The sequence below is a fragment of the Camelus bactrianus genome, chromosome 21, assembly GCF_048773025.1.
Source record: "Camelus bactrianus isolate YW-2024 breed Bactrian camel chromosome 21, ASM4877302v1, whole genome shotgun sequence".
Taxonomy (NCBI): Eukaryota; Metazoa; Chordata; class Mammalia; order Artiodactyla; family Camelidae; genus Camelus; species Camelus bactrianus.
Genome location: NC_133559.1, coordinates 25,970,902 through 25,994,052, shown reverse-complemented (window position 1 = coordinate 25,994,052; position 23,151 = coordinate 25,970,902). Strand labels below are relative to the sequence as shown.

Here is a 23,151-nt window from a genome sequence, read left to right as displayed (position 1 = left end):
CTGGCATCTGCTGATCTGGCTAAACAGACTGCACGTTTGGAACCCAAATGTCTACAGATGTTTTCACTGATTGTCGTTCTGTTCTCTCCATATTTTAGCTTTGATCATTTTGGAACCCACAGCCTGTCTTGTGAAATAAATAATACGAGCAAATTAAAAAGGCACATTGTGCACCAGGGGGACTTGTCAGGCAGTTGCTGTGATGGTCCAGGGCCACTCAGCTCCAGCCTCAGAGTCACCTGCAATGAATACCACTTCTTGCCATCAGGGATTCAGTGGTATGGATGGGATTTCTTAAAAACCCAAACTGACAAATAGTTTCCAGCATGTACTTCTGGGTGGGAAAGAGGTCATATTTTTCACAGCAAAAAAAAAGAAGAGGGAAGGGAGCATGTTTTCAATAGCAAACTGTGGCCATCAAACCTTTCCACTGACCTTTAATAAGTGACTTTTTATTTTGAAAATTAGGGTTCAATAAGGGTGGTGCAGAAATCACTTCTATCCACACTCCAGGGCCATGGTGCCCCAACCTCAGGAATCTCGGTTCTGGTGAGACCAGTGGTTCTGGAGACGCTCAGGAGACGCTCCAGTTGGAGCAGAGTTCCTGAAGGCCAAGGTGGCCCGAGAGTCACCCCGTCAACCAAGCACGGAGCAGCCAAAGCCTGTAAGCAGGACGGGGGAGGAGCCAACAAGCCAGCATCCTAGCGCTCGGGGCTCTGCGCCCCTGTGCTGTGTTCTGAGAGGAGGCTGCTCTCCCACCACTTCCCAGAAAAACACACCCTACTGGGGTCCCAAGACCTCCCAGGGATCAGCAGAGGACTTCCATTGAAAATAATGGAAATTCACATTGGTGCACTTTTGATCCTTAAAAGGCAAGTCTCTTGATCCTTGAAGATACTCTCTCAAGCCAGAAGGACGGATAGGGCGGGGAGGAGAGGTGTTTAAAAAGGAGGATGATCCATTTCATCGAGCCAAGAGGCTGGGCTAGTTGGAAAGTCGGGGTAGCCTACACTGCTTCCTGTGGAGATGTCAGAGGTCGGTCCCCCAGCCATGGCTCTCAGCGTCTGGCTTACTCCCTGCCCTGCATGCGCAATGATGCCCAAATTACTGTCCACCGTGTAATCCAGCCCATTGAGCAAAGGAGCGTGGGATGGCAGGGACGATATGGAGGATGGAGACTGGGGGATTCCATAGGGGCTCCCATCCCTCAAGTCCTGATAGGATTGTCCTGTCCCGTCCATGGAGAAGCTCCCATTCATTAACTGTCCGCCTGTAACGTCCCCCACGTTGCCATAAATCCTATTGGTGTGGCCAAGTTCTGAGAGTATTTGATCCTCTGTGGACAAAAGAACGGAGATTTATTGTCAGCCGCCAGGACTCCGCTGGTCCCCTGTTCTTCACAACCTAGGAACACACATGACCAGGAGAGAATCCCAAGCCTGAGCCAGACACCATGTCAGCCTGGCATCCAGAGACTGAGCCACGTCACGGGGAAAACAGAACGGACACCAGCCAACGCCCAGGTCCCAGAAGGCTGGACGGATGTTTGGTGAGCTTGTTGGTCCCCTGTGGCTCATGTATGAAGAGGGCTACACTGAGGAATACAAACGCCTGAGGTTTGGTGGGTCATAGGTTATCCACATCACAAATGGAATGGAAGAAACTATGCGCTAACAAGATTGAATCTGAAGGCCTTCAAGCTGAGAAAAGTGCTTGATTTAGTTGTTCAGGAGACCAGCAGGCCCATGTGGTCAGGGGAGCTGAGGACCGTGCTACAGCGACACGTGTGCAAAATCCTTCTGGTCTACCCGGGAAAGAGGTTCAGTGTTAAAGGACTGAGTCTCTCCATCTATTAATAAGTCTTCACTGGGGACAAAGTATTGACTTGATTAAAGCAAATGGACCTTCTTGTTTCTTGAAGAATTTCATTAAGGGAATCTAATGGAATCTTTGCCACCTGGAAGAATTCATCTCTCCAACAGAGGTGAGCAGTTTTAGTCTTAAGAAAAAGAAGATTACATAATTACCTGGAGAGACCAATGATGTGTCAACCTGGACCCTCGTGCACCCAACAGAAAGGAGCTACAAAATAAGACTAAACAATCCTGTATGTTCCAGACATTGATTTCAGCAGCTTAGAGGAGATTAAGTGGCTTTCCACTCCCACCTCCGCAACCAGGAGACCTGGAAGTTGAGCATAAGGCCCTTGAACCCTCCTCAGGACCCCACGGGCAGGCCTCTGGGCTGAGCTCCAGCCCTCTCAGGACGCTGTGCTCCTGGCAGGCAGCTCGTGCCATCCGCTGTCCCCCAGGCCTCCTTTCTAATCCTGCCTGGGCCTGTGCATCAATTCCTAGCAAGGCCACCCCAGAATGGACCTCAACACCCATCTCTTCTGACAGCCTGCCCTAGGCTACCCCCCATTCCACCGATAAAAATGAACAGAGGGAGGGGAGTCATGCCCTTAAAGGGGGCAGGAGATGAAGGCTCAGCTCCACTGTAAAATGGCCATTATTGGCCTTCTGTCTGTATGTCATCCCATGCCCAGGGCCCTCTGTGGATGCCACAGGCTCCCTAAGGGCACGGTCATGTCTTCCAAGTGTGAAAATGTGCTGAGCTTTCCCCAGACACATCCATAGCCAGTTGCGTTTGTGGATCCCCACAACAACACTGTGAGATGGGCCAGGCCAGCCTGTGGTTGGTCCCCATTTATAGATGGGGACACTGAGGTGCAAAGGAAGTGAATCAATCTGACAGCCACAACTGGAGACCAGACTTCTGACCCCCAGCTCAGGACTCTTCCCTGGCCCCCAACAACAGAAGACCTTCCACATTTGAGGACTCATGAGAACAGTTACAGCTATTCAGAAACAATCTAAGGATCCAAGCCACGCAGCCGTGTGCAGTTTTGCTGATGCACAAATGTGAACGTAGCACATGCTGCAAAGCATCTGTGCAGGGGACAGGATGATGTGAGCAGTGGGGGGGGGGGGCAGGACTTCAGAATGAGGCGAGTCCCCACCTCTCGTGCACTCACAGCACTGACTTCCCAGGGCAAAGGGCCTGCTGAACCCAACCTCCCCCAACCAGGAGAGGAGAGGGTGCACCCTAGGGGGTCGTGGGAGGGAGGCCAGTGCCCCTGCCAAGGGGAGCAATGCGGGAGGGGGGCCCAGGGCACAGGCTGAGACACAGCCGTCCTTCAGTGCTGAGTGAAGGGGCTGGTAAGGGGGCCCCGCTCAGCAGGCAAGGAGGGGAGGCCTTGGGGCCCACGGGCCTGGGGAACCCAGATTCCACGTGTCTGCAGCGGAGCTCTGGTTTTCTCCGCCTTGCCCCCTGGGGAAGGGCCGCTACCATTCCCCCCACCCTTTACCGCAAGTCGCAGGGAGGAGCCTGTGCTCAGGAGGGAGCTGGCAAGGCCTGGAGAAGGACGTCTCCAGTGTCAGGGATTACTGCTTCCCAGGGGCCTCTCCTACGGCCTCGGCCTCGGCCCTCCAGCCATGCTCACCTCGGAAGCTCAGCTCACTGTCACTAACCCCACAGTCCTCCGCAGAGCTCTCCTTCTCCTGCTTGCTGCCTCCCCGGCTCCGCTTGACGCTCTTGTAGAACTGCCCCCAGCGGTGTCGCCCCGCGTCCTTCTTCAGCCGCTTCTCCTTGGCCCTTCTGTTCTGAAACCAAACCTGCCACACAAGCATGGGAGACACGCTCGGGGGGGACGTCCATCACGAGCCCAAAGCCCCCAGGGTCCCTGAGACAAGAAGCGAAGACTGAAGCCTCAGCAGATTTCAGGGCCAGGAGTGGGACGTGCCCACCACGCCCTCCGCCGGGGCCTCAGAAACCTGCCTCTGATTCAGCAAGTTTCACAGGGCCGTGGCCCTGAGCCCAGCTCCCCTAGGGGATCAGTGACACCGCCGATGACAAGGTGCCATCGCTACTGCTCCCGAAGCTCCCCTCACATGGAGGGCACAGAGGCAGGGACCAGCAGGACCCCTTCCCTCCCTGCCCCAGGCCCAGCCAGGGGGCGCTGGGCCCAGGACCGCCAGCCAGCAGAGAAGCCCCGGGGCCAGGGGGGCGGTTGTCTCACCTGTACCACCCTCATGTCCAGGCCTGTCTCCGAGGACAGCTGCTCCCTCACGTGTCGCGCAGGCTTGGGGGAGTTCTTGTAGGCGTTCTTCAGCGTCTCCAGCTGCTTCGCTGTGATGGTGGTCCGCGGCCGCTTAGCTCCGGCCTCTGAGTCATCTGCAATGAAAACCACTTCTTACTGGGGCCAGTGCATCTGAAGCAGCTGGGTCTCGTGGCCCCTTCCTCCTCTCCTCACGTCATCTTGCCCGCCCTGGGCAACAGCAGGGAGAATGGGGAACATCAGAGGGGGATGGTCCCAACCCCCCTGGAGCCCACTCCTGCACCACAGGCCTTCCCGAGTCCCTGCAAAGTGAGGGCAGGGTCCTCCTTCCCCAGCTCCCTGCCTCTCCCTGGCCCCTGCCAGCCCAGCCACACGGACAGGGGCTCTCCTCAGACTGAAGGTGTAGAGTTCCGCACATTTCCCTGTCACGACAAACACTCTGGTTGGCCAACCTCAAGATAGCAAAGGTGCAGGAGCCAGAAGGAAGTCCGTGTTCTGGGCTGCCCAGACACCTGCCCTGCTCCCATCCGGAGCCCCTGTTCCCCCAGGACCCATCCACGGTCTCGATGCCTTTCCACCTCCCTGGTGACCTGAGCGTTCACTGTCATCTAAGCCATGTTCATAAATTCTGCGTCAGAGCCCACTTGTGGGTTATAAAGTCAACTTAAGTCGATCAAAAACTGAAAAAGGAAATACGATGGATGGGATGGGGTGGGCAGGCTGGGGCATGTAAGAGCAAGTGTTATTTCATAAAACTGGAAGTGTGTTTGCTGTACGAGTATGTGTGCTGAGTTGAAACATAAAATGAGTTTCGTATTGTGGATCATAGTCAAAAAGTTTTTCAAAAGCACTGGTCCAAAGAGTATTCAGGACAACATGCTGACTGACCAGCTGTCTGCAATGGATTTTGAGTCTCAAGTTCCTGAGTCAAACGCTGATTATTCTCGGGCACAGTTAGGCACAGAGAGGCACCGGGTGTGCTCAGCGGCACACAGCCAGGTGTAAACGGTTTGTTCCTCTCTCAGCACTTGGACTGACTTCCGCTCTCTGCCCAGCACCCCGGGGTCAAGGAGGAGTGAGTGGGCAGCTACGCAAGGCCCTCTGGGCTCTCTGTACCCCTCCCATGTGTGTCCTTTAAAGGGTCTCCACCCCATGCCTATCTCCCTTTCTTCCTTCCCTTCCCTTCAAGAAAACCCTCTCTTAGGAACAGCGATAATAGCCAATGTTTATGAAGCTCCTGCAACGTGCCTGGTGTTGATCTAAGAGCTTTATGTGTACATGATCCTCACAACAATTCTAAGAGGTTTTTTTCTTGGAGTCTTGGGTTCCCCATTCTCATTGAGTGAGTAACGTGGGAAGGTCCCTAATTTCTCTGCAGCCTATGTGGGCGGCACATTGTAGGAATTAAGTCAGCGTGCAGCCCGAGCTGGCCCTACAACAGTCGTGCGTGCAGCAGAGTGGGGACAAGGCCCCCAGTCCTCTCTCCTCCTGGGGCTGTTTCTTCCCCAGCAGAGCCATTGTCATCATGGAAGCCCTGCCACCTGAGGCTCTCCCTGGAGCCCTCGGCCCACAGAGGAAGAATTCCGGAGCCACGGAGGCTGACACTAAGGAAAAACTCCAAAATTCTTTCAATTCCGTTGTAAGCATCCGCCTCCCTCTGGCCGAAGTCACAGAAGTAACAGCATGACAGCATCTGCTGCAGTACGAGACAGCGCACTTTAAAATGTCTATAGTCTTCATATACAGAAATGGAAATAATGAAACCGCCGAAAAGTTTTTAATTCATTGAGAATTGCTTAATGTCAAAATAGGTTGGCCTAGTGAATTAGAAATGGTTCTCACCATGGCCAGATGGCAGTGCCACTGGGACCAACCCCCGTGGTCCTGGGTTGGTGGCCCCTGGGTTCCCCATGGCTGGCCACGTGCGCAGAACTTTCTTCCTGCGATTATGGGGACTATTATGCTGTTATTTTAACATTCACGGTTATTATAATTTAAAATCTTTTTTATATCCTATAACAATGTCATCCAAGTATTCATTAAGTAGCAGTGGCAGTGCTCGTGCTGAAAAATGTACCCAAAAATCAATAACTTTGATACGGAAGTTGAATGTGATAAAACACTATGAGGAAGGCCAAGCAAGCCCATGATACCCGAGGCTGTTAATTTAGGAGAGAGCATCTGGGAGGGATGGAGAGAGTGCTGAGAAAATAAAAAGTAGCATTAAGGCAAAGACACATTTCGCTGGTTATGGATTTATGTGCGCCCAGAATACATCCCCCCCACTTTTTACATTAATTCCTATGGGGAAAATTAGTCCTAAAATATGTTACTTTTGAATTATGCAAGGTCTCCTAGCATGTGTCCCTGGCATAAAAGGCAACCTCATTGTATTGAAAATGCAAATATCCAGGAAGATGTAACAAATGAACAAAATCACTCACACCAAGATACAAATAGCTGATATTCGATCTTTTGTGTAGGCCTGAAAGAGGGTTTAGATTAGCAAGGAGGAATGAAAACATAAAAGAGAGAGCCCAAAGCCCCACAGCAGATCAAGGTGTCCTGATGCACTAAAGATCACCCAGATTTCACGGGATGGAGTCGCCCCTGTCTCGCTGACAGCGGAGGCAGGAGGAACGCACCAGAAACACTGTAACCTTCAGCTGCTGGAAAACCTAAAGCAGATCTCTCCCTCTGTTTGCATTTCTCTCCCTCTGTTTGCATTTCTCTGACACGCTGGTCTCGCCCTCATTTAACGTCTTGTTCCACAAATGTCAGCCTATTTCAACCTCAGGAAACAGCCCTGCGTGGCAGGTGCTCTTATCCCCCATACTGAGCTGAGAAGCCATGGCTTGAGCAGGCACACACCTTGCCAGGGGTCCCCCAGGTTAGTGCGTGGCCAGGCAGAGATGCCCACCAGCCCCTGATGCCAAATCCAGTGTCTTCCCATGGTCCTACAGAGGTCTGCTGTGGTGCAAACAATGCTCCACAAAAGTGCTAGCTCCACTGGGCCCTTCCTGCCTCCCCAGCTGGTCTGCCCCGTCTCTCAAACCATCCACAGTAGTGAATTCCAGGACGTGAGTCTAAACAAGGCCTCTGACAGCAAGAAGCAGCTGCCCGTCCTGGGGGAGGCCTGCATCCCCAGCATCTCTGGTGAAGGCCGTGAGAGTTCCAGAGGCAGTGTGGGATCTCTGAGTCCCTCTGCACTGCTGGTTTAGCCCTGACTAGATGCCCTAATCCTCTGTGACATCATAATTCACTCCAAAGCAAGAGCACCGAGTGAGTATTAAGGAACCAGAGCAGATTAATACGTTAAGGCAAAGAGCCTGGGACCAGGCTTGCAATAACCTGGACAGAGAAGAGGCTGAAAGGCTGTCCATCCCCAAGGCCAGGGCTGTGGAGGTGGTGGGGGAAGAGAGGGAGCCCCCGCGGTGCCAGCCCTCCCACCTCCCGCCAAGGTGGCTCACCAAAAGGGCCTCCTCACCACCACAAACCCTTTATTTTAACCACATGTATTAAGCAAAAAACTAATTTCTCCCTGTACGGATCCCATCTATAGAATATATATGGGGGGACCCAGGAAAGATCTGGAAGGAGATACATGAAATTGCTGCTGCTTTTTTTTTCCATCACGCCCAGAGCTGTCAGCAAGAGCTTCCCGCAGCAACACCCTGCATTGATACAAACTCTAGTCAAAGGCAGACGACCTTGATGTTTCGTGAGTTTGTGCATCTGAGACGCCCAGGCTGAGTCTGGCCAAATGCCACACTGGGAGCCAGGGTCGGGGGCACACCACCTGCCACCACCGCCGAGAGTGAGGAGCCCGAGGTGGGGCAGCAGGATGTGGTGGGTCGGGCTTGGCCTTCCTGAGGGAGCCCCAGGGAGCTGGGGGCTGGTGAGAGGTCCAAGCCCCGTCAGGGCCCTGGAAAGGCCCGAGAAAGACCCAGGGCTGCCCAAGAACATGGCCTTGGAGGGCAGGAGCAGCTGCTGCCCCGGCTGCCCCTGTGAAGGCAGGCTTTCCAGGGGTGGGGGCTAACTGCTGGGGCCTGACATCAGCCTTTGCCGTGAGCTTCTGTGCAGACCACCGACAGGGCCCTGAGGCAGCTGGGGAAGGGTGGCGGGGTAGGTGGGGGTAGGGGGTTGAGTTGGAGTCTCCCTGAATGTAGAGACTGCCTGAGCATCTGCTCCCACGTGCGGGGCTTTGGGAGACACACAGTCATCACCCCTGAGTCCCTGCCCTCAAGAATCCCGCAGTCAGAGAGGGGAAACAGAACACAATTAACTGAAATTATAGCCGACCTGTTCCAAGGGTGACTTAGGCCAATGCGAGGGCTCTGTTTGTCTGAAGCCTTTGAGGTGTTGGTGCTGAGACCGTGTGCACCCCTACATACAAGGCTGTAGACGGAGCACCTTTCAGCCCCACCCCAGGCAAGGAGCCACCGAGTTGATGAGCACAAGGTCCCCAGCTGCTCCTGAGCCAAAGTCCTGGCGTGGGATACAGGCAGGTTCTCAGTAATCATAACGTGATTGAGGCTTCAGTGGAGCAGCTAGTGCTAAGGGCTGGGGGGTGGGTGTTCATCCCCTGCAGGCGTCTGGGGAATGGTGCTCAGAGGAGGCAGGGTGTGAGCGCGGCTCTGGGGGTGGGCAGCCCGGACTCAGGCCGGACAGAGGTCAGGCCAGCTCAGAGGTCGGGAGCAGGGACAGAGCAGGGCAGTGCTGATTACCGTTCTGCTTGGCCGTCTCGTAGTCCTCCTTGCACACCAGCCGCCCGTCCTCCATGAGGTAGAACTCGTCCCCCGTGGCCAGCTGCCGGCTACAGATGATGCAGGCGAAGCAGTGCAGGTGGTAGACGAAGTCCTGCGCCTTGCGGACCACCTGGGTCGGGGGGATGCCCTGCTGGCAGGCCGTGCATTTTGTGCCAAAGCGCCTGTCAGGACAGCAGGAAAGGATTAGAGCTCAAGGAGAAGGGAGGTCTGCCCCCTCCCCACCCCACCCCACCACCCTGGACCACCCAGTGCTTACACCTTGTCCCCTTCGGCCTCCAACCAGCCTCACTGCGTCATGCCCTCTGAATTGCCCGATTAACTCCCCCATCAATTCACCTGGGCAGGTGGCAGGAGTTTTTAAGTCCTGCTGAGCAGGCTGTTTCACCCTCTGCCTCCTGGTTTCAACTTTATGGTGACGCCTAAAGGACCAGCACCACAGAGCAACTGTATGTGCCCATACCCTGTGTGCATAAAGCATCAGAGGAAGTACCTTTTCACGTGCCCCCTGCAGGAGGAGCCTGTGTGGCTGGGACACCGCACACGCCAGGGTCCACACGGGAGCTCCAGAGAAATCGTACTTTGAGAGCAGAAGGGGGCTAACCCAACGGTTTCCCTCTCCTGTCTCTCCCTTCCGTCCAGCAATCACCAAAGCCCTCCAGCTTCCACCCTCTTCCCATGCACAGCCCCTGAGATGTGGGCCCAGGAAGCTGCATTTCGTGCCCCTGCACCATTCAGGGCAGGGAGTCTGCAGACCTCAGTCTGAAAAATGCTGCCTTAGACCTCCCCTTGTCTACACCTTTCTGGAGCACCACCAAGGCAAGAGGAAGACACCACCATCCTGGCCCAAGGCTGGTCAGGGAAGAGAAGTAGAGCCATTGAAAATACAGTCCAGTTGGGTCATTAAAGCCCGGTTCCCCGTTCTGGCCATGCACACAGAGCCACGCCAGCAGTCACAGAGGCCAGAGGGGAATTCGGGGCCAGTGCGGACACGGCGGTGAAGCGAGGTGCCCGGCTGCAGGTGAGCCTTCCCTGCTTCAGGAGGGAAGCGTGAGGGATCGGGGAGGAAGGGGCAGAGTTTAAAACAGCAATCAACCTAATTATTCATGACATTTCACACAGCAGAACTTTATCTTCTTCAGGATGAAAGACTTCGCCTAATGGATCTGGGGAAGGTTTGATTTTAATGGTCCTTTTAACTAATGCTTATAGGCAGCCCGATTTCCCCTGAAAGGACAGTACATATTTCATCCACATTAATACCAAATAAATTAATTATGGTCATGGCTATCATGATGAATCCCAGATTAATGCAGAATGATGGGTCTCTTGTGCAGTAATGATACCTGCTGGGGGGCTGCCGGGGCCTGGAGCAGGCGTGGCCAGCTGAGGCCTCAGCCCCCCTCCCAGGGACATGTGTCACAGAGAGAAGTGGGGTTCTCTAAGTCTAGATGGGTAACCCCAAAAGAGCCAGGACTGTGGCCCCAGGGACTGCTCTTCTGAGACAAGATCTGAGAAGGGTGTTGGGGTGTGAGGGGCTGAGGCATTCGCTTGGACGGCCCCCAGACTTCTGAGCTCCTGGAATGCCTCTCGGTTTTGTGAGGAGGCTGGCAGTCATGGGAGCAGGCCTCTTTAGGGCAGGTATTCTCAGCCTGGCGCTCAGGGGCGGGCTCTGTAAACCACCCCCAAGTTGTTCAGAATTGTGCAGCAGGAGCGGGGCCTGGGCTTCCATCAGGTTTTCAAAGGGTTTCAAAGGTTTCATCAGATTTCAAAGTCCAGGACCCAGAAAAGTAGAAATAACGTTAGTTGAATAAGCAAATCAGTGAATAAAGAACCATGCTTTTAGGGAATGTGCACGGAGATGGCTACATCTGAGGATGGAGAACAGAGTATAATGTCAGTTCTAGATGGTTCTGTACCTCCTAGAGCACAGGTGAGAACCAGGCTCCTTGGACCACTGCTGTCTAACCACGTCGCCTGTGTTAGAGAAGGCAGGCAGGCACCCGGCTCTACTGTGTGTGTGTGTGTGTGTGTGTGTGTGTGTGTGTGTGTGTGTGTGTGTGAGACAAAGAGAAAAGAAGGCTGCATATGTATTCCTAGGGTGTTTTTTTCAAAATGCCTGTAGTTTTTCTATCCAGTCCAGGCCAGTTCACACAGCAGGTGTTCAAAATGAAACCATGCCTTCATTCCGCTCACTGCAAACCCTCCCAAATAAACCACCTGAAACCCAGAGTGTCCAAATCTGTTACTACAAAGGCTGGAGCAGAAGCAGCTCCAGACAAGAAACAGAGTTTCCCAAAAAGCAGGTTCTATCTTGTGGCCAAACCAAGTGGGCGGAGATTGGAGCGGGAGGAAGGCTGAGCAGAGACTCCAGACAGAAGACCCCACAGCGGCCCCGGCCACGGGGAGGGCCCCATCTCTCTCCCTGCTAAGAACACGCAGTGGCTTTCAGTAACCAGAAACCCAGCTGACACCAGCGCCCCAGAGACATGAAAGATAACGGGGGTATAAATTTAATCTACATACAGACAGTGATTCATGCATGAGGGTGGCAAGTGCACAAGAAAAATGAAAAATAAATGGACTTTCCCACCAGCGTTTTTTAGCAATTGAAGCAATTTTCCTGATTGTGGGATTTATACCGATGGTAAGTGGAAGTTGTTCCTTATTACCTTTCCCCCCTGGAGCACAGCCAATGGGACCCTCCCCGAGGGGACCGCGTACACCCGCTGGTCCCACAGGACTCCCCCAGTGTGGCCCAGCCCCCAGGGGCACCCCCACCTCCACTTCCGGTCAGAATCAGTGGACCCAGAATAAGGTGCTGTCCTGTGGGGGTGCAGATGGCATGAAGATGTCCCTGAGCTTCCAGATCTTAGACCAGCCCACAGGTGAGACAGCCACGGCCTGGAGAGGCTACACGACTCGTTCTGTGACAGGCAATAATGAGACGGCCACAGTTAACACTCCATGGTCCCAAACGAGGTAACACTGTGAACTTGGCTGCTCCGCAGAACCAACAGTCTAGCCAACCTGACCAAATCCGAAGGATGCTGCAGATCAGGGACACCTTTTGGCTCCTCTGCATCCTCTCACTGCGCACCTACAGTGTGCAGAGCCCTGTCTTCACTCACCAGAAAGACAGCCTCTCTGGTTAGCCCTGCCTGGCCAGGCCTCCAGGGACAGCTGGCTTCCCCAGGGAAAGCAGCTGGAGCGGATCCAAACGACAGAGAAAATGCAAGGAAGGACTTGCCAGGGGCTCATGTTACCTTCCTCCCCAGACCTACACCACCGGCAATTCTCTCCTCCCTGCCCAGTAGGCAGCAGGCAGACAACAGAGACCTCTGAGGAGGGGATGCGGGCAGGAAGGAACTTGTGCACCCAACTGCTCTTGAAAGCCCGTGTCTGAAGCAGTCGGGGAAGGATCAGCCCTAAGCTGCAGCTCCTGCAAGCTTTTCTAAGAAGAGATCTGACCCCTCCCCCATTGAAATAAGGCCCGCAGTTCATGAAAACAAACTTCCCACTGCTTTCATCATCACACTCGTTCCACAGATGTCTCCTGAGTGCTCAACCTGAAAGGTAGGTGTTATGATACCTTCTGACAGGTGAGAAACCGGGCTCAGACTGGTGGGGTGCCAGCTGCCGCTCACACAGGCAATGAATGAAAAGACCAGGATTGGAACTCCGGGCTTCTGACAGCACAGCTGGTGCACGTGGGCATCAGAGGCAGCAAACACCAGAGATGCCCCTCCCCTGGCCTAGAACTGGGGCAGAGGGACCCCGTCCCCCTCAAGCATCCCCAGCTGCTCTGAGCCCCTGAGCATGAGGCTCTCAGCCCTGCGAGGCAGGGGCTGTCCGGGGAGCCTTCCCCCGCAGGCTGTCACCCCAGCCCACCGGCTGACCCTGGCGCCACCTTCCTGCAAGGGGGGCCCGGGCAGCTGGCTGGGGAAGTGCACCAGACGTCACAGCTGACATCAGGGGCTGCCCCTGACCCGGGAAGGGGGCCAGGCCTGTGTCCTTGGTCTCACCCTCTGTTCCTTCCGCCCATTTATCTGTCCACCCCTGTCCCTCTTGACAGGCCTGGCCAGCCTGCTGTCCAGGGCGGGGTGTCTGGCTCCTGCAGAAAGGGCAACAGGAGGCCTGGCAGGCACCACACCTTCTAGAAACAGGTGCATGTAAATCCTACACCACAGAGGTTCCAGCACATTCCTGATTTTAACTTCTGTCCAACAGTTAGGCCAGGTAGCATACTCTGGTTGCTGACACACGGCTAATAAAAGCAACTCCTGTTTACCAAGTGCCTGCTGTGTGCCCCTGTGGTTGCATCCTCACCGGGTCCTCACCACCACCCTCGGGCCACACCCCACCCCCTCTCTGCGGCAGTCATGGCTCCACCCCCAGTCCCTGGGCGAGTTTCCTGCCTCACCATCACTCTCACCGTCCCTGCTGCCATATCCTCCGCGACGTCAGTATCCCCACGGCAGCCCCGCCTGCCCCTGCCCTCTCAATTCTTTGACCTCTTCTCCTGAAGGTCACCGGCCCCACCCTTCCTCAGCCACTCACCTCCACGGTCCACCCTAGACCTTGCTACCAGGAACTGCAGCGCCTCCAGGAATAACTTCCAACCATCGCACCATCCGGCCGCCCCTCCTGCCCTTCCCGCGCACACCCGCAGCACCCCGACTCCCCGAGCCTGCCACCCGGCCGGGACCAGTTCCTCCTTCTCACTGTCCCAAACTCCCCTCGTGGCCTCGCTTCCCTCCTCACCCAGCAAAGGCTCCATGGTCCATCTTACGAATCCCTCTCTTACCCACACCTGCCCCCAGCACTGGCTGGCTGAGCAGGGCTGAGGGAACGCGCCACCTCGCTGGCCGGGCTATCTTTACACTCAGGGTCTAGACCTCAAGAACAGCACAGTACACTCCCCGAGTCCAACCACTGCCCCCTCCGCGCTCCCAGACACCTTCTCCCTCTCAAGCCCTCTATCCTCTGTCTCAGCCAGTGAACCGGCTTCCTACCTCCAGAAGAAAAGAGAAGCCGTCAGCACAGGCCTGCCAGGCACTCCCATCATCCCACCCCCCACCCACTTGCCCACATCTCTGGTTTTCCTACAGCCAAACCGACTGTGCACCTGATGGAGGCCGACCGCCCACCTGGGCACAGAGCCCCCTTGCCTCCTACATCATTAATGTCCCCTCTCGACCACATCCCCTGCCCAGTGGCATACAGCATACTCTTATTTCTGCCGCTTAAAAAAAAATACCTCTTTTGACCCCACATCTCCTTCCATCTACCACCCATTTCTCTGCTCCTTTTGGGGTAAAAAGCCCTCAATAGAGGAGTCTGTGCACAGAGTCTCTAATGCCCCTGTTCCCACTCTTGCACTGAATCGACTCCGATGGTTAATTTCACATGTCGACTGGGCCACGGGTACCCAGATATTTGGTCAGACGTTTTTCTGGGCATGTCTGTGAGTGTTTGGGCTAGATTAACATTTGAATCAGGAGACAGAGGAAAGCAGGTTGCCCTCCTCCGTGTGGTGGGCCTCACACAATCAGGCAAAGGCCTGAAGAGAACCAAAGGGCTGACCCTCCCAAGAGCAAGAACAAATGCCTCCTGCCTGACTGCCTTGAGCTGGGACATCAGTCTTTTCCTGCCTTTAGACTCAGACTGAATCACTGGCTCTTTCTGGGCCTCAAGCCTGCTGGCCTCTGGTGGAATTTACACCATCAATTCTCCTCCTTCCCTCTGGCAGCCACCTCTCCATCTCCCACACCTCTTCCCTGTCCACCTCAAAGCCCTGGGGATCTCACTTCCATCTCTGCCCCAAGCCTCCCCACGAACTCCAGGTGGGTACATCCCACAGCCTCCTCACATCTTGCCTTGGACACCCAAGACCAAACTCCTGATCGTCCCCCCGAATCTGCTCCTCTGGCGATCTTCCCCGTATGAGAAGGGTGAATTCATTCTTCCAGTTGCTCAGGCCGACAATCGTGGACAGCTTCATCAGATCCGTCAGCAAACCCCATTGGCTCCACCCAAAATTTTATCAAGAGCTGGACCACTTCTCACATCTCCACCTCTGCCTCCCCAGTTCTGGCCACCATCTCCCCTCGCCCACAGCTGTCCCCTAACCAGTCCCCTGGCCCCAGCCCTTGCCCAACAGTCCATCCTCCACGCAGTGGCCATGGCAATCCTGAGTCAGACTGTCTCCCTCCCCAGCTTGAAACCTTTCAGCAGGACCTTGTCACTCAGAGTAAAAGCCAAAGCCCCCTAACTGGCCTCCAAGACCCCACACCATTCAGCCCCGTTACATTTCTAGTCCCGACCCTCCCGCTCTGCGCGCTCTCTCTCCCCAACCACGCCGGCTCCTCGGGCCCTGAGCTGCTTCCTGGGCTTGGAGCTCTTTTCCTGGATTCCTACGTGGCTCAATCCTGCATTTTCTACAGGTCTGCCCTCAAATGTCACCTCCTCGGGGGGGCATTCCTTGGCCACGTCCTCCCCAGCACGTCCTTTTCCTTCACACTCAGCTCCCATGGAGGTGCCGCACTTCTCTTGTGTATTTGTTGCATCCTCTTCCTCCCTCTCTAAGAGGCAGCCTCTGTGACAGCGGGGCTGCATCCGCTTGGCTCACTGCTGAATCGAATGCCTAGAGCGGTGCCTGGCCCAGGATATGTGCGCAGTGACAATTTGGTGATACGTAGTGAATAACCCACTCCTCTTTTATATATTAACGCATGTCCCTGCATTTGTAGATGAGAAAACATGTTCAGAGAGGGTAAGAAATGTTTCAGAGTCCTCACAGCCATCCCTAAGCAGTGGAGCTGGGATTTGAACCCAACACTCTTCCTTTCTCTGGGCCACTGGGGGCAGTCAGTGGGGGCCAGCCCAGGCCCACGCCAGCCTCCCGTGTGTGGGAGCTGCCGCAACCCAGGGCACCGGCCAGAGGAGACAAAATACCTACCACACAACTTAATTTTATGCTTTAATTGCTTGGTGGTGATTTACTGCCGGCCGTATATTTTTCCCAGTTGACACTTCCCTCCATGTATTTCTTTTCTCTATCACCACACTTGACAGGTAAGTCGCTGCTATTTACTGTTACTGTATGTACCAATATTTCCAACATATATCACTACCACAGCCATGTCACAACACCCAGAGTTCTGCCCAAGAATGGTCAGCCTTCTCCAGACATAGGCGGGGCCATATTTGGGAACGGCCTGACACCAGAGAATGTTAGAGCCTGGGGGAGGGGAACGCAGCTCCTTCCACACACTCATACATACACCTCCCAGGCCCACCAGAACTGCCCTACTGGCTCTGCTTTTTATTTGTAGTTTTTAATATAATGTTCTTTTCAATGAGCATTCAATACTACTTTGAGATGAATGCAGCTGGAAAAGCTTTAGAACCAGTGACCTGGTTCAACCTCCTCATTTAAACAGAAGGAAACTGGGGCTCAGAGAGGATCAGGGTCTTGCCCAACATCACACAGCCCAGTTACTGGCAGAAAAAGGTTTACAGCCCAACTCTCTCTTCCTCCAGCCAAACTTCCCTGCTTTCCTTGCTGGGGCTAGGTTTGCTGCCCAAGAAGCAATGGGACATGTAGGATCTGACCCTCTTCTACAAGCCCACCTCTCTTAATTTTTGTGCATGTAGCATGCACCACGGGATTTCACGTGAGCTATCTTGTTGAAAGCATACAACAGCCCAACCTGTCGTATTATTATTCCCTTTCCAGAGATGGGGACAGGTTGAGAGCGGTCAACAACTGGCCCAACACAGTCTCCCTCCTTCCCCCAGCCACCTAATCTGCCCTCCTTACTCTGGGCTAATTCTTCTCTGCCAAGTTGTTAGCTCAGCTATTACCAAATTACTCTGTGCAGAAGCGCCACCTGGGATGTTTGCTTCAAAGCAGAAAAGCGATCCCTGACTCCTGATTCTAGGCCCAGAATCCACACTTTTCACAAGCCCCGCGCGGATGACCCCATGCTGCTCTGGCAGGGACCATTCTTCCAGAAATGCTGTGTAATGGAGGCGCTCAGCCCTCCTGCAGCATCTGCAGGTTGCCTGTTGATTCTTGAGCCCTTCAAGACCTAAGGACGCATTCTCAGCGGTGGTGCGGCAAGCCTGTGACAGGCAGCTGCGTCCCACCCCGCTGCCACCACAGCCCAGGCCAGCCCGCTGCACTGACCCACCACACCCAAGACTACCACTGGGCCCAAAGCTGGTCCGTGGCTTTTCCTCAAGTGGGGCTTCCAGGGGCACTGGCAGATCCCAGGAACCGGAGCAACAAGCCAGAGACTGGCTCTCACTGGACCCTTGTCTGACCTCAGCCAGAGACTCAGCAGGCCACGGGCCCCTGAGCGCTGGGCTCAGGAATTGCAGGAGCTGTGAGGGCAACATGGCCAAAGAGGGGCTTGTGGCAGGAAGTCATAGCCTGGCCCAGAGGGGATGAGAGGGGAGGGGCTGCCGACTGGAAAAGCTTGAGAGAGGCCTGAGAGAGGAAAGAGGCAGAGAGAATGGAAAGAGAGGGGATTTTGGAGGCGGGACCTCGTGACTTGGTACCTGAATGGCAGGGGTTGGGAGGGGAAGGAGACAGCCTGCTGCCACTGGCTGGTATGTTTTCAAAGAAGCCGCCCCCATCTCCCACTCCATCACCCTGATCCCTCTTTGCTTGGAGACCATGTTTCCACAGCCCAGATGCCATCTGATCTGCAACTATTTGGTTCCAGACAGATGCCCCCAAGGCAGAAAGGTTTCCAGATGCAGGTTCCACAGATGTCAGGAGCCTTCACCCCGAGGCTGGGCTCCGGGAGGGCGGAGGGTGGGCGGGCACAGCTGAACGGGAGCGCTCTGGGCCCGGCAGACAGATAATCCGGGGACTCATCACCGCCTGATATACGGCCTCAGGTCCCAGGGGGTACTGCTCAGCTAAGTAATTGCTTCTGCCTTGATTACAGGCCTTTGCAAATGACTGTGGGCCTGGTCCCACCAGTGTGTTTGAATCTTACAAATGTCCATACGCACAGCTACTATCTGGGCCATCTGATCGTTACCTTAAAAGGTTTAATTTGCTTAGCGAGGGAATTAGACTATAAACTATTCAGAAATTATGGAAAGTCACACATCAAAGAGACCCTCCCCTTGTGAGCTCCTGAAGCACAATTTGCTAGAGCGTGTGTGTGTGTGTGTGTGTGTGTGTGTGTGTGTGTGTGTGTGTGTAAGTGTTGCCCAGCAGGTGTGTCGTTGTCAGAAATAACAAATGGCTCAGCAAGAACCTGGCCCCAGATTTCACCCACAACCATCCCAGAACTGAAGTGGCCTCTCCCTGGGGCAACGGGGCCCAGGCTAGCTAGAGGCAGCCACACCATCACAGGCTGGACCCTCCGGGCAGAGCTGGGAACCCCGCTCTAGGAAGTGAAGGCTGAGGGCTTCAGTTACTGCCACAGAGCTCTGGACCACACAGGGATGGATGGCATCCTGTGGTGAAAACTCACGACAGCTCCACATACCACCCATCAACGAGAGGGGGACAGCTGTTCCATCACCTGACCTGCCATTGCCACTGGAAACAAGCCCCACTTCCCTCCCCAGGACCCCTGTCTGGCCCAAGGCCTTCTGCAGCCTCTGCCCCCAGGACCCTCCATCTCTCTTTTTCCCGCCTCCCTACATAGATGCACTGTCATGGCCTTAATAAGAACAGCTAGCAATAATCATGGAAACTAAGCACTTCCTTCCTTCGTCTTGCTCAGGCCTCACAGTGACTCAGAAAAGTGGACATTCCCATTATTACTGCCCCTTCTTCCAGATGGGACAGTGAGGCTCAGAGAGGTCTCGTGTCCCAAATTCACACCGAGCCTGGATTTAAACCCAACACCTGCTCCCTCTCTGACGTCCACCTTGGAGAGAGGTTGAGCGGGCCTTTCCCCGCATTACCTGGTGTCCCGTGGGCATCTGCCCAGCTGAGGGATGGAGGACCCGGTCTCTGGACTGATTGGGCCAAGGTCACTAATGAAGCCCTGGCTGGAGCCAGTGAAACCAGCTTGCAGCCGGGCCAAACACAGAGCGAGCCGGAGCTGAAACAGGCTGTTCTGAACTGCAGGGATAAATCAGCAGCTCCCGGGCTCCCAAGGACACCGCTCACCTGCCCTTGGCTGACAGCCATGCTGAGACTGACTGGCTGGGGGAGGGGACACAGCTCCCACTGAGGAGCAGTACGAGGGCCCTTGGTCTACCGGTCCCCGCAGTGCCAGGCAGGAGGGCCTGGGGCCAGGGACACACCCCCAGAGAAGCATGACGTTTTAGACAGGAACCCCCTGGCATGGCAGTCACCCCCAGAACATCTCCCACCCTTTCCCACAGCCCCCTCTGGCAGGCAGGTGTGAGCACACATACCTGGTGGCCAGGGCACAGCTTGAAAGTCCCCACAAGTCTAGAATGTTCTTGAAGGCTGTGCTTTACCTTTAAGATTTGTGTGACTTTTGCCCTCTCTTTTATTCCATAGCTGTTTGTTTTCATATGATAATAACCACCGGTGTGTTTCTCAAATCTTCATGTAAATCAGCTTGGCTTCGTCTTTATCCTGAGGTTTATCCCGCGGGCACTGCCCTGTGCCCTCTCCTCTAGCCAGGCTACCCCACCTCCAGTCATCTCAGTGGGAGGGTCTCAAAGCTGAGGGGAGGAGGGGGCAGGAGAAGCGGGCAGGCCCAGCCCTGAGGGAGGACTCTGATGGCCAGTCCTCCAGGGCCACAGGTCAAGTGAACACACCCAGGGTCAGAAGCCCAGAAATACAGCCTCCAGCATGAAGCACCCAGCTGTGCGGAACACAGTTTACCACTATTTTCTTCCCATTTCACAGCAGCTCTGTGGGTTAGAATGGCACCTCTTAACAGATAAAGGAATGAGGCTCGGGGAGGCCTAGCCACTTTTTTGCTGACCAACAGCTGGTAAAAGACAGGACAGGAATTCAGCCAAGCTCCCTTTGGGTTCACCAGGCCACTCTGCTTGTAAAACATCTTCCTTTTGTGAAGTGCTCCTGTGTATCAGGTCGTCTAAAACAGCCACCATTAGCATTCCCATTTTTCCTGCAGAAGACACTGGAGCTCAGAGATGTTAAGGAACTTGCTTAAGGAACCCCAGCACTTGAACCAGTTCTTGGAGCAGAAAACTGGTTTTCAACATACTTCAGAGTAAGGGAGCTACCAGCCTTGTCCCAGGACCCAGTCAGTGATGAGGAGACCCAGAAGCCCAGATCCCAGATCCCACACCCCTGCTCTCCCCAAGGACCTGGGGGCCCTCCACATGCTGGATGCACAATTCAGAAAGGACCTGCTTGATTCAAATTAACATAGCCTTGGAAACACTCTGCGTTAGTCAACTCAGTGCCTCTCTTCTCAGGCCTCAGAACTTTATTTCCGTTGGAGAAGGGGAGCCAAGGAGCCAAGGACCCAAGAGGCAAAAAACAACAAAAAACAACAAACAGCAAAAATCAGCCAGTGTTACTGAGCAAGACAGAGTTCAACAGACACCCCCGTCCCCCACCACGAAAATGCAACAACCACAGAGTACAACCTTCCAACCATACTTCTTTCTTGGTCTGTGCACACGCCAACGTCGCCCTCTGCTGCCAGTCACCAGTACTACCACGTCTCACAGGCTGAAGGCTGGTGGAAGCCAACCTCCAGCTTTCCTCTTGGTCCTCCCCCAACTTCTGGGGTCTTACACACCTCTAGCTAGACACGCCTCACAGGAGAGTCTTGATTCACAAAACTTCATGCAAAATCAAAGATGCCCCTGGAGTTGTGCAAAGCAGTGGCCCTGACCCTTGTTACAGGCAAAGAGATTTAAAATATCGATCCTGGAACTTAGGACCACAGTGTTGATCGGTGAGGTCCATGAATCCTGCCCTCTGCCTCTGAGCAGGGCTTTGGAGCAAATATCATAAAAGGATAGTGCCTTTTCTTTTCCTCTTTTTCTTCAAGGAGCATAGAGAAGCTGCCTCTGACCAGGCATCCTCCAAGGGCCACAGCTGAGAGCACTCTGAGGTCTGACAGCCAAATTCAAGTGCGTGCACCTGCCGGCCCTCTCGAAGTTGCCAGAGGTGACTCTGCCACCTAGTGTGAGAAGAGGGAGGGACCTAGGGTTCCTGAGACTGCCCCCCACCCCGCCTCATGTTCTGTTCCCAGGGCCCCTCTGCAATGTGCCATCTGAAAGCAAGCGCCTTTCATGAGCTGAAATGAGGAGCCGGTTCTGTGGTCAAATCACAGCCTGAGCCCCAAGTGGGCAGCGGGTCTCAAGACCCCTGTGGATGGGAGGTGATGCCACTCTGACCCAAGACAATTCTCCCTCCCTGTCCTCACCGAGGACTGTACCAAACTGTACCTGCCGCTGTGCCTTCCTGTTCCAAACAGCTACGGTCCCAAAAAGCTGGGTGAGGCCTGACTGCCTGTAAATCCAAGGGTCCTCCCTGGGGCTTCAGAGCTGGCCGATCTTCGTGTGTGGTTGCCCCTCCACTGGTAGTGGGGGAAATCACTTCAGCTTTAAATCTCTCTCTGCAAGCACCTCCATCACAGAGTTAACGATCCGGATTCGGCACTGAATCTGCGATCAGCTCCCTGCTTTCCAAGAGGATCGAGCCCTAAGAGTGGGCCACTTTATGAAGCAGAGGGGTCCAGTGGGATAGGGGAGTGACCGTGGCTAACAGCCTGTGCCTCCGTGACTCACAGGACGCTAAGTCAGGTACAGAAGACACTGGTCACCGGAGCGAGTTGCAAATTCACTATGTAATCTACTCTTTGTTGCATCAAACCCAGTGACGGCCTATGGGCAAGGCTTGGAGCCAGGTGAGTGCACAGGGGACAGAAAAAAGTATGACTAATAAGCCTTTCCTCAAGCCAGCAAGGAAGCTCAAAAAGGTGTGTGAGGAGTGAGCAAAACAAGGCAGCTGGTGCCGCGTCACCAGGACAGAGAAGGGGCAAGGTGGCCGGGTCTCTGAGGGGCTCCCTCCACTGACAAGGTGGACACACTGCCATGGAAGGATGGGGAGCCCTTGAGAGGGTGGACATCACCCCTGGACAATAAATAGCCTGGGGCAGGGTGTGGAGATGGGAAAATGTAGAACGTGCCTGGGAAAGGGGGCACCCTGCAGGGGTGTCGGGTACCCAAGGAAAGCAGTCAGCTAGGACTGGGTGAGGGACTGGGTGCAGAGCAGAAGGCTCTGGCGGAACAATATGTCTGGAATATTCTGTAGGCAGAAGGGGCCCTGCCAAAGGAGCTGGGAGTGGGTGGTGGGGGTCATGACTTGAGCTGTGAGGTAGGACACTGGTCTGGTGGGGAGGCATGTGGGCAGCAGGGGGTGAGGAAATCAGTAGGGATCTTACTGATGAGCCGGGGGCCAGGGCCACGGCCTGGGGGAGTAACTGTCATTGCTATTTCTGGTGTCAGGCTTATGGCTCTCAGGCCTGTGCTCATCTCCCCTTGCCGCCTCCTAGGTCTAGAGAGACCGTCTTTCCTTAGCGCTACTTCTCCCAAACCCAAACCTGCACTCCAGCTGCTGCCACCTCCCTTTCCCAAGCCTGGAGCCAGCCAGTCAAGGTCCTAACATCAGACAGCTCCCTAGGGCACTGCTGGGGCTCAGAGGAGCTTCGCTGGTGACAGAGCCCTAGTTCTGTGGTCCTGACTGGCCTCGCCTGCACCCCAGCCAGAGTTCTGACCCTCGGACTTCTCAGCACCTACCCTGTCCCCAGATGGGCAAGAAGGCGACATGGCCTCTTGCTCGTCCCTGGAGCTCAGCCAGGCTTTCCAAAGGTACAGGGACAGACAGGAGATGGGGCACTGACCCTGGAAGCAGGGACAGCTCACCCAACCCCCAAGGCCAGGCCACCCACCTACTTCTTTCTGCCCTACGTACACACACGCACGCGCGAGCACACACACACACACACACACACACACACACACACACACACACACACACGATGAAATTCGCCCCATCCAGGGGCCCGTAGGGCTGCCATGGTGCTTGGTCAGGGCATCCGTGAGAGAGGAAGGTAGAGGCAAACTCTTGCTGCTGAGAAAGGACGTGAGTGGAGGAGACGGAACTGTGTAAATGCCAGAATAAGGGAAATGAGGCAAGGGTCAGAGGTGGGAAAAGCAAAAGGAAGATGGGGAGAAAGGGGAGCAGTCCACAGAAAAGACGGGGGAAGGACAAGCGGCCCACCCCTCACCTGGAACCATCAAGCGTCTGCTGGGTGTGCCTGAGCTAAC

At 54.8% G+C, this 23,151-nt stretch overlaps 1 protein-coding gene across 2 annotated transcripts in view; it reads right to left on the bottom strand.

Annotated features, from left to right (window-relative positions):
• Nucleotides 1–940: 940 nt before the first annotated feature.
• LHX4 (LIM homeobox 4) overlaps nt 941–23,151 on the bottom strand; it is a 40,673-nt gene continuing 18,462 nt past the window's right edge. The window contains exons 3-6 of one of the 2 annotated variants that reach the window (XM_010954925.3): nt 8,845–9,047; nt 4,079–4,233; nt 3,503–3,674; nt 941–1,336 (exon numbers count right to left, since the gene is read on the bottom strand). In XM_010954925.3, coding sequence (XP_010953227.1) covers nt 942–1,336; nt 3,503–3,674; nt 4,079–4,233; nt 8,845–9,047 — 925 coding nt within the window. In that variant the 3' untranslated portion in view covers nt 941. The remainder of the gene's footprint in view (nt 1,337–3,502; nt 3,675–4,078; nt 4,234–8,844; nt 9,048–23,151) is intronic. The other variant, XM_074349895.1, reaches the window with a different exon arrangement.